The sequence below is a fragment of the Balaenoptera ricei genome, chromosome 5 (genome assembly GCF_028023285.1).
Source record: "Balaenoptera ricei isolate mBalRic1 chromosome 5, mBalRic1.hap2, whole genome shotgun sequence".
In the NCBI taxonomy this organism is placed as follows: Eukaryota; Metazoa; Chordata; class Mammalia; order Artiodactyla; family Balaenopteridae; genus Balaenoptera; species Balaenoptera ricei.
The window spans coordinates 106,404,821-106,424,469 of NC_082643.1; the positions used below are offsets into that span (position 1 = coordinate 106,404,821).

The following is a 19,649-nucleotide window of genomic DNA, read 5'->3' on the forward strand; positions in this document are numbered from 1 at the left end:
TGTAAGTGACGCTTCCAACACAGCAGCCCAAACAGGGCAGGACATTCATGGAACGCAGAAAGCAGGGGCACCTTCATTTTCCCAAGACTCCGCCTTCGGATTCCCCCCAAAACCTCGGTGGGGTGCACTGCCCAAGCGAGCACATTTGCCCTTTGCCTACAGCTCCTGACCAAGGACCCCAAGAGCCGCCTGTCCAGCCTCAGTGACGTCCAGAGCGCACCCTACTTGGCCGACATGAACTGGGACGCAGTGTGGGAGAAGGCCCTGATGCCCGGCTTCGTACCCAATGTGAGTGAGGTCCTGTTCGACGGCATCCCGCCCTGTGCAGGGTCCCCTGCCTGGGCGGGCAGGAAGACGCCAGAAGCTGTCCAGTGGGGGCCCTGCTGGCCACGGTCACCTGAGCACCAGAGGAATCACGTTTCACTGAGATTCAGGGTGGATTTGTACCTGATTTCCGAGGTCCACACCCAGATGCCTGCAGTTGTCCCCTCTGGCCACACTGTTTCTTAGCTCCATACCTGTGAACACACTGCTTCCTCTTCCAGGAATGCCTTTCTTGTCCACTTGGAAATCTCCTACCCCTCCTTCCAGACTCAGCGTAAAGCACAGCAAGTGGTCCACTGGAGGGTCTTGGTAACTGCCTTCTGGATAAGGAGCAAACTCAATCATTGCCTCCTCTGGGACGTTTTCCCAGCCAACCCCTCCACCCCCTTACCTGGAGTGGATCTCACCCTCCCTGGTTCCCCACTGGACAGGTGCCTAGGTCTACGTTAGCGGTCAATCACGTTCTGTTGCGTGCATCTGCCATTCCCTGAGAGCTTCAGAGGGTGGGTTGGCTGACCTTCGCCTGAGAGAGATCCCAGAGCAATGGGTGACCCCAGAAGCTGCTAGAAGACCTTGATATGTGCTTGTCACATGAGTATGGATCAGTTAATGATAATAGCCAATAGAGTTAAGCGTGTTCTAAAGCTTCATGTACATTATGTCATATAAGCTTCACAACAGGGAAGGGGGCCCTGTTAGTAGTCTCAGCTTAAGTGAATAGTCTCAGGTTAAGCAAACTGCCCACAATTACTCAGTGAGAAATTGGCAAAGCCAGGGCTTGACCTCAGGGAGTCTGGATCCAGAGCCTCCATTGAAGGAAGGAAGGAAGGAAGGAAGGAAGGAAGGAAGGGAGAGAGGGAGGGAGAGAGGGAGGGAGGGATGGAGGGAGGGAGAGAGGGAAGATAAATCAGGCCAGGAAAGACTTGGGCCTGGAATCTGACCTGCTCACTGGGAGAGGGAGAATGGTGGGGGACAGATGTGCCACCAAGGGAAAGGGGACTATTAGTGGAGCCATAGAAGTTGGCGGTGTGAGGAGCCCGGCAGGGGCAGGTGTGGGAGAGCTGTCAGTACAGACAATCCCAGTGGGGACTGTTCTGCTGGGACGTCTCTCCAGGATCGAGACGGGAAAGGGAAAAGAATGTAGAACTGCTCCCCATCAGACCACCAACAAAACAACACTAATAATAACTGTGATTAACATTTGCTGGTACCCACCCTGGGGCAGGGACTGGGCTAAGAGCTTTCCCTGCATTGTCTCACCCCAGCCTCACAAGCTCGGAGCACTTACCCTCATTTAACGGTTATGGAAACTGAGGGCCAGAGAGGTTGAGGGACTTGCTAGTGAGTGGAAAAGCCAGGCCTTGCCCCAGTTCTATCTGCAAAGCCCTGGTTCCTCCTCCTGCCCTGGCCATGGCAGGACACTGGCTGACATCGAGGGGTGAGGCAGCCTGGCCAAGGCAAGTTTGATGGCAGGTAGCAAGACCCTCGCTTGTAAGTTGGGGTTTAAGGCCGGGGCTCCCATGGGAGGCGGCTGGGACTGCAGGGCCGCAGAGGGAGTGGTCAGTCATTGCAGGCCCGCCATGGATCAGGGAGGACCCATTCTAGAAGATTTGCAAACACCATCTCAGTTAACCCTCATCAACCCACTGAGCCTGCTGCATTTTACGCAGATGAGGAAACTGAGGCAGAGAGAGGTTATATGTCTCCCTCAAAGACACGCAGGTGAAAGGTGAGGCTGTAGGACTCAGTGGCAAGGCTGGCAGACCCCCGGGGCTGTGCCTGGTCCCTCTCCTCCCTGGCCCCCATCCAATCAGAAACAGGGACACCTACTCAAGACTCACTTCTCACTTGGCCCTACATGAAGAACTTTATTAACTTATTTAATCTTGCATGAGGGAGGAATGCTTATCCAGACTTTACAGATAATGAACTGAGTCCCAAAGAAGTTAAAAACTTGTTCAAGGTCAGAAAGCAGCAGAACTGGGTTGTTGTTTTTTCTGAGCACCTTCAGGGCTATTGATGTTATAACCACCAGACTGTGCTGCCTGAGAGGGCCAGCATCCTGGGCTGGGTCTCAGGATGGAAAAGAACCACCTGGGATAAGTCAGGGAGACCGTTACTGCTCCTGACCAAAGTGGCAGGAGCCCAGCCTAGAGCAGGGCCAGGCCTGAGGGTCAGCTGGCTCTAGCTGCAGGAGAACAGGGAGCCAGGATGGGGAACTGGGTAGATTTTGTCCAGAAATGGTATTTTTAAATGGAATTGTTAAAAATGATATCTATAGAAAAGGTAGTAATGACATGAGAAGGAGAGTATGAGAAAATAAGTGAAAAGAACAGATTGGAAAACTGAACTCAACCTCACGAAATTAACATACGTAAGGAGATCAAGGGAACGTGTGGATGTTAATAAGTGGGGTGTGCAAGGTGGGCGGGATTATGGGGATAAATGAATGACATGTGCAGCGAGGATGTGTCATTGTTCATTATCAGGAAGAAAGTGTAGCTGATGTATCCCATAGGAGTAGTTCATTGGTACTTGTTGAATGAATGATTGATTGAACGAATGGATGAATGAATGAATGAAAATACAATTCAATGGCACGGAACAAAGACAAACCGTGTTTTCTTTTCCATTTCCTTTCAGAAAGGGAGACTGAACTGTGATCCCACATTTGAACTTGAAGAAATGATTCTTGAATCCAAACCACTTCACAAAAAGAAAAAGAGGTTGGCAAAGAACAGGTCCAAAGATGGCACGAAGGACAGCTGTTCTCTGGTGAGTGCTATCTCAGGAGCAGACCCCAGGCAGAGAGGAATCCTATACTCCAGTGAATATGATTGAGCTGCTTCTTAGCCAGATGGGGACTTGTCACTTTGCCCCACCAAATACGTTCATTTGCAGTCAATAAAATGCCTCCATCGAACAAGTGGTCTTTCATAGCAGGACGCCGTGAAAGCATCACTGGAGATGGACATATCCGTGCTCTCATCATTCACATTAGCACTGTTCCTAGTGCAGGAACCTCCGTGTCTGTGAGAAGGAGCAGAAAAAGTGATGCTGAGCGACATCAGCGCTGTTCCGAGTAGCCCCCAGCACCCTCTGCAAAGGTTTTATACTGTGGAGGCACCCAGGGCCACACTCTGTGGGCCCCCGCATTAATTTTCTAGGCTGCCATCACAAAGTATCACACACTTGGTGTCTTAAAACAACTGAAATGTGTTCACACAATTCTAGAGGCCAGAAGTTCAAAACCAGGTATTGACAGAGCTTTGCTCTCTCCAAAGGCTATAGGGAGGGTCCCTCCTTGCCTCTTGCAGCTTCTGGCGGTGGCCAGCAGCCCTTGACATCCCTTGGCTCGCAGCTGCATCACTCCCATCTCTCCCTCCGTCTTCACGTGGCGTTTTCCTCTCTGTGTCTTCACACGGCCCTCTTTTAGGGCACCCGTCATTAAATATAGAGCCCACCCTGCTCCAGGATGACTTCAGCTTAACTAGTTCCATCTACAAAGACCCTGTTTCCAAATAAGCTCATATTCACCAGTCCAGGGGGTTAGGACTTGAACATATCTTTTTAAAATTTTTTTTATTTTTTATTTTTTATTGAAGTATGGTTGATTTACAATGTTGTGTTAATTTCTGCTGTACAGCAAAGTGATTCAGTTATACACATACATTCTTTTTCATATTCTTTTCCATTATGGTTTATCACAGGATATTGAATATAGTTCCCTGTGCTATACAGTAGGACCTTGTTGCTTATCCATTCTGTATATAATAGTTCGCATCTGCTAATCCCAAACTCCCACTCCTTCCCTCCCCCGCCCTCTCCTCCCCCTTGGCAACCACAAGTCTGTTCTCTATGTCTGTGAGTCTATTTCAGCTTTGTAGATAGGTTCATTTGTGTCATCTTTTAGATTCCACATGTAAGTGATAACATACAGTATTTGTCTTTCTCTTTCTGACTGACTTCACTTAGTATGATAATCTCCAGGTCCATCCATGTTGCTGCAAATGGTATTATTTCATTCTTTTTCATGGCTGAGTAGTATTCCCTTGTATGTATACAAATCTTCTTTATCCATTCCACAACATATCTTTCTGGAGGACACAATTCAACCCACAACTGCCCCTTCCTCCATCAAAATATATTAAAAATTGTAATGCATGATTACATTGGTAGGAAGATGAATATAACTTTCAGTGTTAAAAGTTCATTTTTTTCAGCTTATTTGAAAAGAAATTAAAACATCTTTGTAGCCCCTAAAAGTATCGTGGCGCCTCGGCCAGTGCCTGCAGAGCCTAATGCAGAAGTTGGCCTGGGAAGGGCTGGGTGTGTGTACGTAAGGGCGCACAAGGGTGTGGGGTTCCTGCACAGGCATGCAGTGAACATTCGGCATCCAGGCAGCCTCTGGGGCGTGTATTACAGAGCATCCGTGGGACAGGTGGTCCTTGGCACCTGTTCCTGAAGAGAATGAGCACCTTTGCACGATGGCCTTAAATTTCTCCCTCTCCCCGCCATGCTTCTTAATTAGGACTAACGAACATTCAAGTGATCAGGAAACCAAGGTCATGATTTTCAATTCCTATTCCGTTTTAACATGGCTTTTAAATTGGATTTAATGGCTTAAAATGGAGAAAAGCATCTTTGTCTGCCAGCCCCCCTCCCCATCCCCGGTGGCACAGCCGCCGCTACAATCAGGGCTGCTCCAGCCACTTCGATTGTCCCCAGCCGCAAGCATCCGTGATCCCATTTAGATCAGTGTCTGCTCGTCCTCACTTCTTGGATGACGCTTCATCACTTACAATTCCCTCTCTGTGCTCTTTGACAGAATGGACACCTCCAGCAGTGCCTGGAGACGGTGCGGAAAGAATTCATCATATTCAACAGAGAGAAGTAAGTCCACCACCAGCATCTGCTGGGCAGAGCCCTTCCAAGGGCAGAAAGTCTCCCTGGGGGAATCGGGGTCCCTGGCCCCCCATGAAGCCAGCCACGACGCTGGAAGGGAAGCAGCAGGTGGACCCCGTTGTTCTAATCCTGCCTCTGCCGTGTGGCCCGAGTGAGGCACTAACTTCACCTCTCTGGGCCTCAGGGTCTTCATGTGAAGTGGGGTGGCCACAGGAGGACCAAGCTGGCACACAGGATGCTGGCGCAGAGGGGCAGGCCTACAGATGGTTACGTGCCTGAGCTCTGGAGCAAAATTGCCTGGGATCAAGTCCTGGCTCTTCCGCTGCCAGAGTGACCTAAGGCAAGTCACTTAACGTCACTGAGCCTCATTTTCAGCAATGACAAAGTGGAAATCTCTCCCTTGCAATGTGTTTGTTGTAAGGTTAAATGAGGCTGTTGATACAATACCTGGCATGGTAGGAGTACTCGTGAAAAGGATTACTATTATTGTTGTTGTTGTTGCCATTGTTCTTGTTATTATTTGACGGGGTAAGGTGGTGTGGACTGTGCTGGGACCCCAGCATCATGGGCTGGCAGGAGATAGGATGATGCTGAGTTGGGAGGGGCGAAGCTGGGGTCTGACCTGGCCGCATGACTGCCCTTACGGCAGCCAAGGAAGCAGAGGCTCAGGCTTGGTCCCAGCTGACATTACTATCTGGGGGCTCATCCGCCTGTGCCTGATGGGTCAGAGCAGAGGCTTGGGCAGCCATGGGCTCGTGCAGCAGGAGCTGAAACCCTGTAGGCAGGACTGACAGCACATCAGCCCCATTTGGCCAACACTCAGCTAGGCCTTGGGCTTGCGGAGATGATCGGATACGCTTCCCTCCCTCCAGGAGGGCCAGATGGACACATACCACGTTGGCCCTTAGGCGTTCACCAGCGTTCCACCATTTTCAGCTTATAGCAGGTGACAGCAGCACTGGGGATGCATGATACGGAAAAGGGCAGCCCAGTCGTGGCTCCGACAGCAGGTGCCAGGCTCAGCCTGGGCGTCAGGGAAGCTTCTGGAGGCACCGTGCCCGGCTGAGTCCTGGCGGGCGAGGAGGGCAAGGCGTGGAGTTCCAGGAGCGAGGACGATGCACGGAGAACGAGACGGCGTGGCAGACACAGGGACCAGCGGTTGTTTCAGAAGTCTGTATTCCCTAAGCGTGCATGGAGGGTGGAGCAGCCCGAGGTGAGGGCCCCGGGGCAGAGTTGTTTGGGTCGGTGGGCAGGGCGGGGCCCCATTCCCAGTGGGCACTGGGGGAGGTGAAGGAGACTGCAGCCTGTCATTTATCCTGGTCAGCTAAAGCTCTAGGGCTGGTGGATGCCCAGGTTAGCCCAGACACACACACACCAAGCTGGGCAGCAAGCCTCACCCACTGCGGGACTACGTCCTTGGTCCCAGCAGAACGGGAAGCGCCTGTGCAACACAGCCCGTCAGACTTGGGACAGGCGGGGGCTGACGTGGTGAGTGGTTTCAGAGCTCATCACAGTTTCCCTGTGGTCCTGCCTGCTCTGAGGCTCACGGTCCCCTCCCAGCGGCAGACACCGAGTCCTGGGAGCTTCTGCTCAAACCAGCTTGGGCACTTTGGACCAAAGTGATGGTGGGCTCCAGGCAACCTTGCCTCGGGTCCTTTATCAGTTCAGGCATGTCTGAAGGGTCCTCCGAGAGTGCCTGGATGGCAGATGTGAGCCTGTGAAAAGGCAGAGGGGTGACGGACCCGAGCGGATAGCAATCACATTGCATATTGTGCTGCGTGCCAGAAGATGCTTCAATCTAAAATCCGAAGAATCCAAGTTGTTTCCCTTTAAAAGAAAATGAACATGAGATATCCCTCCTTGTGTTGTTTAGGGGTTGCATCCGGCTGCTTTTAGCAGAAATCTAACTATATAGTGGCTTCGACCAATTAGGTGTTCTTTCTCACGTGGAAAAGTGAATGGATAAGGAAATGTAGTAGGATCACCCAGCCGTGCTGAGGACCCCTTTGAGAGTTGTGGTCATGGATTTGAAGTGAGCCTGGCACCGTTAACAGAGAGAGGGTGGAAGTCATTTTCCAGATGGGGACTGCGGGGTCAAGGACCAGCATATGCAAAAGCAGGAGGCAGGAAAGAAGATGGCCCGTAAGGGGAGATGTGCATGGGTTTCACCGAGGTTCCTGCTTTTCATCCCTGCCTCTCTGTTCACCTCAGGTGCTCCCCAGTGGCTCTGAGGCTATAGGCTACCTGTCAGAGCAGGTGTGCTGGGAGCAGTGCCTTTCCCCCAGCCTCTCCCCACCCACCATATAAAACTATCCAGGTGGACGGCTTGGTGTCTGGATGCTGTCTGAGCATCATGTCGACCGCTCCATGTCAAACCCCATCCCTGCTCCACAATGTACATGGGAAGGGAGCCACATTGCATCTACCCATAACCCTCTCTGCTGCGGTTTCTCATCTACAAAAGTGCCTGTGAGAAGTCAATTCATGAGGCATGATCTGCCCCAAAGCAAGAGATTTCCTTTTAAACCAAGAAAAAAAAGTCGGCACTATTCATCCTGCACTTCCTTCTGCAATCCTGTTTTTGAAGCACCTGCTGTGTTGGCACTTGAGTAGCTGGAAAATTAAGTCAAGTACCTTCTTTCCGACCTCAGACATGTGGCCAGTGGGGTGACAGTAGGGGACGCCAAGATGCCGAGCCAGGCTTCCCTCCATGCTCCGCTGGGACCATGCTGCCCCCTCGCTGCCTCCCTCCAGCAGTTCTATTTCCTTTCATTCCCTGCACGCCCGGCCGTCAAAGTGCAACAGACTGGTCCTTCTCCATGTACGGTTGTTACAGGCCTTGTCTCTGCAGAAGGCTCTGTAAAGAAGAACCAGAAGGAAGTGCCATAGTCACAGGGGTTCATGTCGGAATCTCCCGGGGGGTTGTTAGCATTTAGAATTGCTGCATCTGTTACAGGTTGAACTATGTCCCCCCCAAAAGATATGCTGAAGTTCTAGCCACCAGGACCTTAGAATGCGACCTTATTTGGAAACAGGGTTGTTGCAGATATAATTAGTTGAGATCAGGTCACACTGGAGCAGGTGACCCTTAATCCAATATGACTGGTGTCCTAATAAGAAAAGAGACACAGACACAGGGAGAAGACTGTGTGAAAATGGCATCAGGGATTGGAGTGATCCATGTGCAAACCAAGGAAAGCCAAGGATGGCCCACAGCCAACAGAAGCCAGGAGAGGGGCCTGGAACAGATTCTCCCTCAAAGCCTCCAGAAGGAACAAAGCCTGCCAACACCTTAATTTCAGACTTCTGGCCTCCAGACTGTGAGCTAGTACATTTCTGTTACTATAAGCCACCCAGCTGGTGGTACCGTGTTACAGCTCCCTGGCCCCGCACCCAGGAAACCAACACGGCATACTTCTGAATCAGAAGCTGAGAGAATGCGCCTGGGGATCTGCACCGTAACATGTTCTTCCAGTCATTCTGATGAGAATTTCTGCGGGAGACCAGTGTGCCCAAACCGTGCATCCTCCAGTTGGCTCTGGGCTGAGTCATGAGAATTCCCCATCTAAAACTGTCTCCGAGGACAGAGGGAATGAAAAGTGCCCAACGAACTGAGAAGGTATCTTGAGACCAAACAGCAAGGCAGGCAGCTCCATAAAGTACAGTTGTGAAGTTTATTGCGGGTAACTTACATGCGGATTGGATGGGGCATATGGCAATCTGGAGGCATCGGCAGCTGCACTCCGCACCTCCGAGGGACAATCACAATTTTATAGTTAACCTAGGGTATGGGGGTAAGTGCTTGGAGACAGGGATTGCATTCCTAAGTCAAGACCTTATCTGATTTATGATGGGTGGGTGCCAGGAATATGTCAGCGAAGGTCTTTATCATTATTTGGAGACTAACAGAGCATAGAGGCTACCTGGACCTCATGATCACAAATCCATTGACGACAGAGAAGAGATTTACTACACAGTACAGTCCTAGGTAGGGTCGGTGGAAGGACAGGAGGAAATGAACAGGCCCGAGATGGCGTCAGTTATGCTAACAGCCATACACACTGCAAACTTTCCAGCACTCTTTCTCCTTTGCCCTGGATCTTTCACCTGCAACTTCAAGCCCTCGTGGGTGGAAGAATACTGCTGAAGGCTCTAACCGCCCCAGCATAGCTACCTACCTCTTGCGTGGGCCAAGTGCGCTTCCTCAACTAGAAAAAACTCTTGGACAGAGAAAAGGCTCCCCTCCCTCCGTGGGATGAGGAAGCTGTCATAGGCATGAAGTGCCAAGGGGACACGGGCCGGGCATCTACTGTGGCAGCTCCCATAGAAGGTTCTCATTCAGCCCTTTGACAGATACATTATAATCCTGACCTGAGACTTGGGGTCATGGAAGTGGATCTAGTAGGACCATGTCCTCAGGATGCTTGAAGCCTGCAAAGGAGATGGTGGGATGCAGACATTCTTAGGCCACTGTGCAGACGTGGAGGAGATGCCCTAGGTCTGACCTCTCTGGACTTCAGTTTCTAAACAGAGAACAAGATTAAAATTAGCACTGCCTAATTTTCTGGAAATGCAGCTATTATTGGTTAATGGTCTCAGCTAGCAAAAGGCCACTGAGCCAGGTGGAGCAACTGCTTCCAGGGACTGGTCGGGGCTTCCAGGGCCTGGGCAGCTGAGCTTCCATTAGTCTGAGAAGTGCACTGTGGGGCTTATCCTCCTATTTCGGCCAAAGATCCGAGCAGGGGTGATTTTTCCAAAAGGTCTTTTCAATAGCATTTGACAAAGTTTTGCAGGATAAGAAGCCCCTGGTGCAAAAGGAGTTTGAGGAGGTGAATTTTCTCTCTGCTTCCTCTCTTAAAGAAATAAAATCATTTAAAAGCACATTTAAGCTACCTTTGGAGCCCTTGAAAACATTACATTTCAAAAATCGAACACTGCACATGTTATGTTTAATAATATTATTAACAGTAACTGTACATGATTTTATGGTTTTAGATCCTGTTCCTTTAATCCAGGGCTTCTCAACCTCAGCTCTGTTGACACTTGATGACTATTGACATCAATTCTTTGATGTGGGGACAGTCCTGTGCATTGTAGTATGTTTAGCAGAATCTGTGACCTTTATTCATTAGATATCAGTAGCACCTCCATAGCTGTGACACCAAAAATGACCCCGGGCATTGCCACATGTTCCCTGGCAAGCAGATCACCCCCAGTGGAGAACCATTGCTCTAATCCTTACTCATCACATTTTCCTGAGGTACTTATTATTATTATTATTATTCCCAAGCTCTTGCAGCTCTTAATTGGAAGATGAAGGACTTGAACTCTCATCTTCCATCCACTGGATTCTGGGCTCTTTCGAAAACTCAAGTTTCATGAAAACTCGAGATCAAGAAATCACACGGGAATCAGGGCCCTCTGTTCATTTCACTCGGTTCTCCATCAAAGGAAATTTCAGCCAGGTGAAAAAGGGTGACTGATCTTGACATATCAATCTCAACCAATAAAAGATAGGAGCCTTGGTTTTCAGTCAGCCAAGGGAGACACGCAGGCCCTGACAGATCGCCCCGAGTGTATACAACCCCGTTGCCCCGAGCAGTAAAGCACATGCTTTTACTGGTCTGCTCAGACTTAACTCATTTAAAGACCCATCTTTACTTTCCCTTCAATCGGTTTTCTCTAGTAAAAAAGAGGTACCCTAATTTTTTATGTGAATATTTATAGGCCTTATGTGTAATGAGGCTATGTGTAAATTTGAAAATTATAAATAGGACCTAATGTTCTGTTTTAGAATAAATGATGGTGGTGGTGGTGGTGACATTCCCACCAACAGTGCAAGAGGGTTCCCTTTTCTCCACACCCTCTCCAGCATTTGTTGTTTGTAGATGTTTTATGATGGCCATTCTGACCGGTGTGAGATGATATCTCATTGTAGTTTTGATTTGCATTTCTGTAATGATTAATGATGTTGAGCTCTGAGCACGTTTAAGGTAGGAAAAGCTAAGCTATGATGTTCAGTAGGTTAGGTATGTTAAATGCATTTTTGACTTTTAGGATATTTTCGATTTACAAGGGGTTTATTGGGATGTGTATATATATGTGTGTGTTTGTGTATGTATATATATATATGTATGTGTATATATGTATATATGTGTGTATATATACATATAAAAAACACATACCTAAGTCCCATGGCTTAACCTACACAAATCGTGGCTCTAGGAGTCTAGAGAGGCAGATACCAGCATAAATGGTGAATTCTCTGAGACTACCATGGCTACAAGAGATGAAAACAAAAAGAAAACAGCTTCAGTGAAATGGAAGCTTACTGGAGGACTCATGTAGCCACAGGAAGTGCTGGAATGCAATGTGATCCCAAAGTAACTGGGACGGGGTCCAGGAACCTTGCCTGAACTCACTCCTTCCTTCTTCCGGTGATTTGTTTTTCTCTGCACATCAAAGTCATTTTCTTTTACTGTAAACCAGTTCTTTCTACACACTGAGCTCCAGAGTCTCCCAGCTCTGCCACCAAACTCAAGAAAGTAGATAAAACAGGGAGTTGAGGAAAGACAAGAAGGAGAATGCTTTCCTGATCTCAAATTCGAGTACCCCAGGGAATGACTCTGATTGGTCAGGTGCTAGTCCCTGGACCAATCAAATCTGGCCATTGGAGAACTCTGACTGGTGCTGATTGGGTCATGTGTCTGCCCTTAGGCCAATCAATAGCTGTGAGAGGGAGGTAAGATTTATAAAATCACTAGAAAGGCCAAATGATGGTGGTCCACTCCACTTGGAAAGTAAGGATGATAGCGTAGGGTAAATAGAGCCCAGGAGAGGAAAGAATAGGGAGTGACAGATGTTGAGGTCTGGGGAAGGTTAATAAAGAAGTGGCAGGTGGTCCCTCTTGGCTTTCTGTCTGACCTCCTCCCTTCCTCTGGGCAGGTAGAACGTGGTAACTGTACATGGATGGGGCGGGGGAATAGGAGACAGGGAGGGCTGGCTGCCCAGGCATGGAAGTACCGGCCCCAAAGTGGACACCAACTCAGGTCCCTTGGCCGTCAAAGGGTTCATTTCAATCTGCAGCCCCAGGGTTTTCCCATGGTTACTCTCTGGCCCAGAATTGGACTGAGGCCATTACTCACCAACAGACCAGTGTCTGGATCTCCAGAACCCCTCTCTGAATCTAAAGAGGCACAAACTCCCAATCTTAGTGGCTTACAACAGCAAAGATCTGTTTCCTGTTCATGGCAGGTTAGCTGGGGGGCGGGTGCTGCTGTCATGTCACCATCCCCATCATTCCAGGCCGCAGACTGAAGGAGCGTCTCTGGAACATGGCCGTGAGAGTGACAGAGGGAAAGAGACCTCGGGAGGGTCTTGCATCGGCAATGCTCCAGCCTGATGGTAGCATTTCTACTCACACTCACTGGCCAGAACTGGTCACATGGCCGCACCCAGCCCCAGAGGAGCCAGGAAGTGCAATCTTGCTGCGTGCCCAGAGAGGGGCAAATCAGAATGTTTGGTGAACACCATTAGTCCCCCAACCCACAGAAGTGAGGACCCAGCAAGTCTCATCCTTAAGCCAGCTCAGACGTAAAAGGTCAGCCCCACCTCTAAATCTAGAGAGAAATCTACTAGTGCCAGTGTATAGGGAGGAGCACTTAGCTGGGAAGATGGGAAGAGCCAGGCCCTCCATTTGAGCCGGGGCTCCCCTCTGAAAAGCTGTGTGACCTACCACCAGTTCCTCACCCTCTCTCATCCTTTTCTCACCCTCAGAATGGGTGCTGTTAATTCTTATCTGGAAGGGTGGGTGTAGGTATTCAATGAGGAGGTGCTGAGGGAGGATGAACTTATCAAATCTCAATCCCTATCGCTCAGAAACCAGGGCTGCCATCCCTTCAGTCTTCCCGGAGCTCATCCATTTGCAAAGGGGTATATAGACATGATGCTCAGTAAGATAATCCCCTACAATTTGCTATATGACACCCACAGCATAGCTGACGCCATCCTAAGACTCCCTCAAATAGGTTTTGCTTCAGGCAAAGCCGATAAAATAGACAGAATTGTAATGCTTCTGGCCAAAGGCTGTTACTGAATTTGTGAGGTAAGTATTGCATACAAGGTGATCTTCCCAATAAGTGATGAGGTTTGAAAGTGGAACAGCCAGTTATGCTGAGTTTTTACTTAAGGAAGAGACACCTCGTGGGAGAGCAGAAACATGTTGTATCAGTCAGAGTTGCAGAGGAAACACTCCAAGGATAATTTATTTCCAAAGGACACTTTACAAAGGTGTGGCTGTAAGGGTGTCATAGAAGCTTGTGCAGTGAACTGGGGCTTCGGAGAAGGCAAGGTGTTCCCACCCGGTGGGTGACAGAGATGAGGAGAGGGAGGTCATCCAGGGAGAAGGCTACCTTGATTGGAGCAGCGACCTTCCAGTGTTCCCAGCAGCCCCAGGTGACAGTGCAGGAAAGGGGCTGGGGACCTGATGCCCAAACTTGACTGCCCTTGCTCCTTCTGATTTCTGCCAGAGCTCCCCATGGGCCAAGCCCAGCTGGAAGCCCAAAGAGCTTGGGAGCTTTTGATACAATTCCTACAAGTCGGAGTCCCAAGCTGGAGAGCAGGCGGAGAGTGGGTCAGGGTGGACCTGGGGGACGATGGAAGATGGATGATGGAGGTCCAGGGGGCTTCTAAGAATTGAAGGAATGTCCCATGAGAGAGAAATTAGAATCAGCTGAATAATTCCGGGAAACACAACAAAGGCCAACGGGGAGGAGCTCTCAGGCAGCAGATTTCTCAGGTGAAATGTTATATGAAGGAAAAGTTTCTAAGGATTTAAGCAGTTCCCACATGAAATGGGCTATCTTGGGAGGTGGGCAGTGGGGTTTGGGTTAAGACTGGCCGACTCTCTGCTAGGGATGCTAGAGGCGGGATCCTTGCAGTGTACAAACAATTAGACCAGGTGACTGTTCGCTTTCTTCTCTTCAGTATCTAGCCCCTGTCCCCAAACAGACAACCATTCTTCAATTTGGAGTGTTCCCTTTCAGAACTTTCTGGTAACTTCGACTCTGGTTTTTATTAACCATAGAGAAGCAGTATGCGTAACAGCTAAAAGCACAGCCTCTGGAATCAGACTGCCTGGTTTTAAATCCTGATCCATGCTAGCTTTGTGACCTTGGGCCTCACAGTACTGCCTCAGTTTCCTCATCTGTAAAATGGGGTATTAAAACCTACTCCATATGAAGGATTGTTGTAAAGACCAGTGAGTTAACAGATGTTAAGCACTTAACAGCCCCCCTACACAATCAGTCAGCACTGCCCAAGTGTTTGCTAGTAATATTAATTATGCACAAAATTATCAGACCAACACAGTACTGTATCAATTAAGTGCCATGTCAAACATCATTTTGCCGTAATTCTTTAACGAACTCTTACGCATACACACAAAATAACAACCTATCTCGACTCCCTTGGCCACAAGAGAAAAAGCTCCATGCATGTTGACTCATGCAAATTGTTGTCCACGAGGGCTGTGAGCTCGCCAGTTCTAATGGTCATCCAATTTTTGTCCAGCTAAGACATTCTTTTACTCCTTTAATTGGGACTGGCATCCTTCCCCCCTCGGTGTGTTGAGACAGAGCCTGCCAACCTGTGCAAACAGGCTGCTGATGAGTGGTGGAAACCTGGCTGGGCGTTTATTCCTGCATTCACCCGCCCAGCCTTCCAACACACATTGACTGTGCGCCCGCCCCAGGCTGGTCGCTGTGCCAGCTGCTGTGCAGCAACAGATGGCATGCGGTGTCCCTTGCCCAGAGGAGGGGAGACCAGTAACCAGGCTGGAGACCCAGTTCCAGTTGCCAGTTCCATGCCCAGCCTTCCCTGGTTTACAGGCCCCTCTGGACCCCACCATGACTTGTGGGGCTGGATTCCCTCCCCCTGAGCTTATTGTCCTGTTTCACCCATTTCTGGGTCCTGACTCTCAGCCACTCTGTGTGTACCCCCTTCCAGTACCCTCCTCTTCTCCAGGTCTTCAGCCTTGATCCCCCAGAACGAGGCCTGCAGAACCATCTGTGGGGGCCTCCTTGCTGGGAGACATTCATCAGAACTGTGGCAGGAAGTTAAGCTTTACTTACTGATCCTCAGTTTCTCCATCTGTGAAATGGGTGTATCCCCACGCTGCAATCATCATCATAAAAATCGCTGCCCTTTATAAAGTGCCTGTTACAGGGCAGATGGATACTATGCATTAGTTCCTCTTCTCCTTTAAAGAGGTGGTGCTGTGGCCATGTTACAGGTAAGGAAAGAGGGGCTTCAGGAAGCTGGGCAAGTTCCCCCAGGCCCCTCAGCCAGTCATGGCAAAGGTGGGATCCTGATCGAATCCTGTACGGCTCCAAATCCTGCCTTCTCCCACCATGCCACACTGCCACTCCACGATTCCACACAGTTCAGGAGACATATAACCAGTGAAATGACATGAATAGGTGTGGCCGCACTTGAAATGTTTCCCATTTTTAAAGCACACAGCGCAAAGGAAAGCTGGTCATCGCCCTGGAACAGGAGGCCAGGCCGCACCTAGGGTTTGATGCTGCAGATCAATGTTGGTATGAAACTGATTCCATCCTCGGGGTGTGAAATAGCTTGATTTGAAATTAGTTTGATTGCTAACCATTTTATTTTAGTCCTATGTAGTGCTTTGCCTTTGAAAAATGCCTCCAGCCCAAATTATTACAAATTTTAATGTGTTCTGTTCTTGTTAATCGAGGGTCTCCATCACAGAGCACTTCCTTCTGGAATCTAATGCTTGAGTTTGAGACGTTGAGAGCATTCACATCCATCACTCAGAATTCTGGTCACAAAGCTGACAATTAATTTGATAAAGTGGCTGAGAAAATTAAATGTTCCTGCCATCGTGGAGATAACTAGCCAATTTGCATCGATAGACTTGGGCTGTGTCTAGTAAGATGTGTAAAATCCTTTTTCGTTTCCTCCGGAATTATAGGTAACTAGGCTCTGGGCTAGTCATGGAAGTGAGCTCTCGGGGCCAACCATATGGTTTCATATCATTGTCTTGGTTCGTGGGGTCCTAGTTGAGCAAACTGAGACTTTCTAATTCCTTCAGAGTGTGGAAAAATCATTCCATGCTACCTTCCTTCCAGATCCAGATTGAAATGCGTAAGAGTCAGTGGAAAGGGCAGGGGTCTGGGAGACAGACAGCCCTGGGTTTGAATCTAGCCTCACAAAGTTACATGGCTAGTGAATGGCAGACCCAGGGGTAGAACCAGACAGCCTGGCTGCAAACCCAGGCCTTGAATGCCAAGCCATACTGCTTCCTTCCAGCAAAGACTTCATCACAGTGAACGTTCACTGTTTGCTCTCTGTCCTGCCCCCCAGCCCCTTCAACTGTGAGCCTGGAACATAGAACCTGGCACACAGATAGTGCTGGTAAAAAGGATGAGTGGAAGGATAGGGGAGTGAATGGGTGGGTGGGCATTGAGCAGATGGGTGGGTGGCAGTGATGAATGGAAATATGGGAGTCGATGGATGATTGGATGGGCAGAAGGGTGGTGGATGGATGGATAGACGGGTGGATGGATTCTAGATGAATAGGTGATGTGAGGTAGCTGTGTGGGTGGATGGGTAAATTGGGGGTCTATGGGGGGAATCAATGGATGGGTGGATAGTGAATAGATGAAATGGATGGTAAGTGGATACTTAGATGGTTGATGAGTAGAAGGGTAGATGGAGGGATGTATTGATGGATGGATGGATAATGAATGGTTGAGGTGAATAGATAGGTGTCTGTTAGAGGTACATGGGTGGGTAGGTCAATAAGTAAGTGAGTAAGGGGAGGTCAGTTAGGTGACTAGGGGTGGACAGGTGGGGGTGGGGTGGGACAGATGGACATATGGATGGATGATGGTTGGATGGATGGGGTAGATGAATAGGCAGATGGGTAAGCAGATGAATGAATATATGGATAGGTGGATAGAAAGTGAATGGGTGGGTGGCTGGTGGCTGGATGCTAAATGGTTGGTAGTAGGTGGGAATGCATATGTAGTGGGAAGAATGCAGGCTTTGGAGCCTCCCAAAACTAGATTCGAATCCAGTTGTGTAAGCCCGTGGATGGATGGGTGGATGTCTAGAGAGGGGTCCATCCTTCTGGATTCTGTCTTCTCGTTTCACACTGCACCTGGTGGTAAGTTGCAAGGGGCATGACTCACACCTCATTTAGACACCGCTCTAGGCCTCCAGTACCCATGGTCATAGTATTCTTATGAATACTTATGACCCTCCATAGAGGAGGGGAGACTTGAAACAGCTGGTTCTACTCCTTTTTTTTTTTTTAATATTTTATTTTATTTATTTATTTATTTTGGCTGCGTTTGGCTCTTCGTTGCTGTACGCGGGCTTTCTCTAGTTGCGGCGAGTGGGGGCTACTCTTCATTGCGGTGTGCGGGCTTCTCACTGCGGTGGCTTCTCTTGTTGCGGAGCATGGGCTCTAGGTGCGCAGGCTTCAGTAGTTGTGGCGTACGGGCTTAGTTGCTCCACGGCATGTGGGATCTTCCCAGACTAGAGCTTGAACCCGTGTCCCCTGCATTGGCAGGTGGATTCTTAACCACTGCACCACCAGGGAAGCCCCTGGTTCCACTCTTTAAAATAGCTCTGGCCAGAAGGCGGAGCTGAAGTGGCTGAAACTATCCAGCTCCAGAAAGGACTCTGGTCCACCATGCAGTATTGTTTTTACTTTCCGTGACTTACCTCACTGGTGTCCCTTCATTTCAAATCTCCTCCCTCCCTCCCTCCAGCTTCACACATTCCAGACCAATCCTTAAAGCCCAGCTCAAAGGCTGCCTCCTGCAGGAAGCCTTCCCTGATCTACACAAGATTTCAGAATCCATCTCTCCCTCATCAGGGCTCTCTCATCCCTATGCTCCACTCTTTATTATGCAGTCTTTGAAGCTTTATTTTGCGTTATAATCAGGGAAATTCAGAAATCTAGAGATAGTAATGCTGTCTATGCTATGTTTAGGCATTTAAAAGAAAATCTTAATGGCATTCGTCTTTATCTTGCAATATACCCAGAGAATTGTGGGGCTTCACAGATTGTGAACCAAACAGCAATGTCCTACTTTGGAAGTAGAAGCATTTCCCTTTCACTCTCATAGATTTCTCAGTCATTTGAGTTTTCCCTAGTTCCGATCTGATTTTCTCTCCAGAGGTGCCTGAAAGAGTCTCTGAATGTAGGAGAGGGAATAAAGGGCCAGGGGAGCAAGATTCCCAGGCAATCCCAGCCTTGCTGAGGAAGTCTGACCACCTCCCTTCCTCATCCTAGGCTCTCCCCTCCCTGCTCACTTTGGCCTCTAGATCCAGTGCCTCTGGGCCTTTGGGCCCTGAGCCCTCCTCCACTAGGATGATGTATTTTATCCTGACTACCTTTCCCAGTTGTCCTACCTGGAGGGCTGCAAGCCTCAGAGGCAGAGGCACGGGGCACCTGGTCCTAGTCCCTGCAAGTAGACAAAGGACAGGAGGCAGTAGCTCCAAGTTCACTGTCTTATAAACTACTTTGTTGATGCTGGTATTTCACATTGCCTGAAGGACTTGCTCAAATGCTGGCATGGTTCCAAACACTAGGCATCTCTGCCAAACACACACACACACAGAAGGCATCCCCACCACACACACACACACACACACACACACAGCATTCCCACCATGCACACACACACACAAGGCATCCCTACCCTGTGCACACACACAACACACACACACATGGCATCCCCACCACACACACACACACACACACACACACACACACACAAGGCATCCCTACCCTGTGCACACACACAACACACATACACACACATGACATCCCCAACATACACACACACACACACACACAGCTGTGATCCATCCGAGGCCATGGGCTGTGTTGTATTCATCCGAGGATCATCCACAGTGCCCTGCACATGGCAAGTACATACAGATGTTTGTTGGGTGAAACAACTCTTTCATTTAAATCAGGCAATAGGTCTGCACTCTGTTTAACAGAACATGCTAATGTAAAAGGTACATTTCAGCTGAAACCTGTGTCTTTCAGAACAAGGTAGAACTGCAGTTGTATTATTTCCAACCCTGTACTAGATATTTCACACACATTCTCTCTGGTTCCCCTTAGCCACCTGCCAAGGGAGTGATATAGTCCCCAGTGATAGGAAAACTGAGGCTCAGAAGATAAGCAGCTTGACCCCTTGATCCAAGTGGCTGATGTTGAGAGCCAGGGTTTGAGCTGAGTTCTTCCCTATTCTCAAACTTCTCGCTGCCTCCTTAAATGTCTTGGTTTCATTTTTTACCTGCACGGTCCACATGGAGTGACAGCTGTGGGGTAGTGCACGAACCTGAAATTGAAGATCAGAAAGAGAGGT

The 19,649-nt window shown here is 49.1% G+C and overlaps 1 protein-coding gene across 2 annotated transcripts in view; it reads left to right on the forward strand.

The window, feature by feature from the left end:
* Window positions 1-19,649, forward strand: part of STK32B (serine/threonine kinase 32B) — a 339,814-nt gene that overhangs the window by 316,834 nt on the left and 3,331 nt on the right. For both annotated transcript variants that reach the window (XM_059923343.1, XM_059923344.1), the window contains exons 9-11: window positions 163-288; window positions 2,968-3,099; window positions 5,153-5,217. In XM_059923343.1, coding sequence (XP_059779326.1) covers window positions 163-288; window positions 2,968-3,099; window positions 5,153-5,217 — 323 coding nt within the window. The remainder of the gene's footprint in view (window positions 1-162; window positions 289-2,967; window positions 3,100-5,152; window positions 5,218-19,649) is intronic.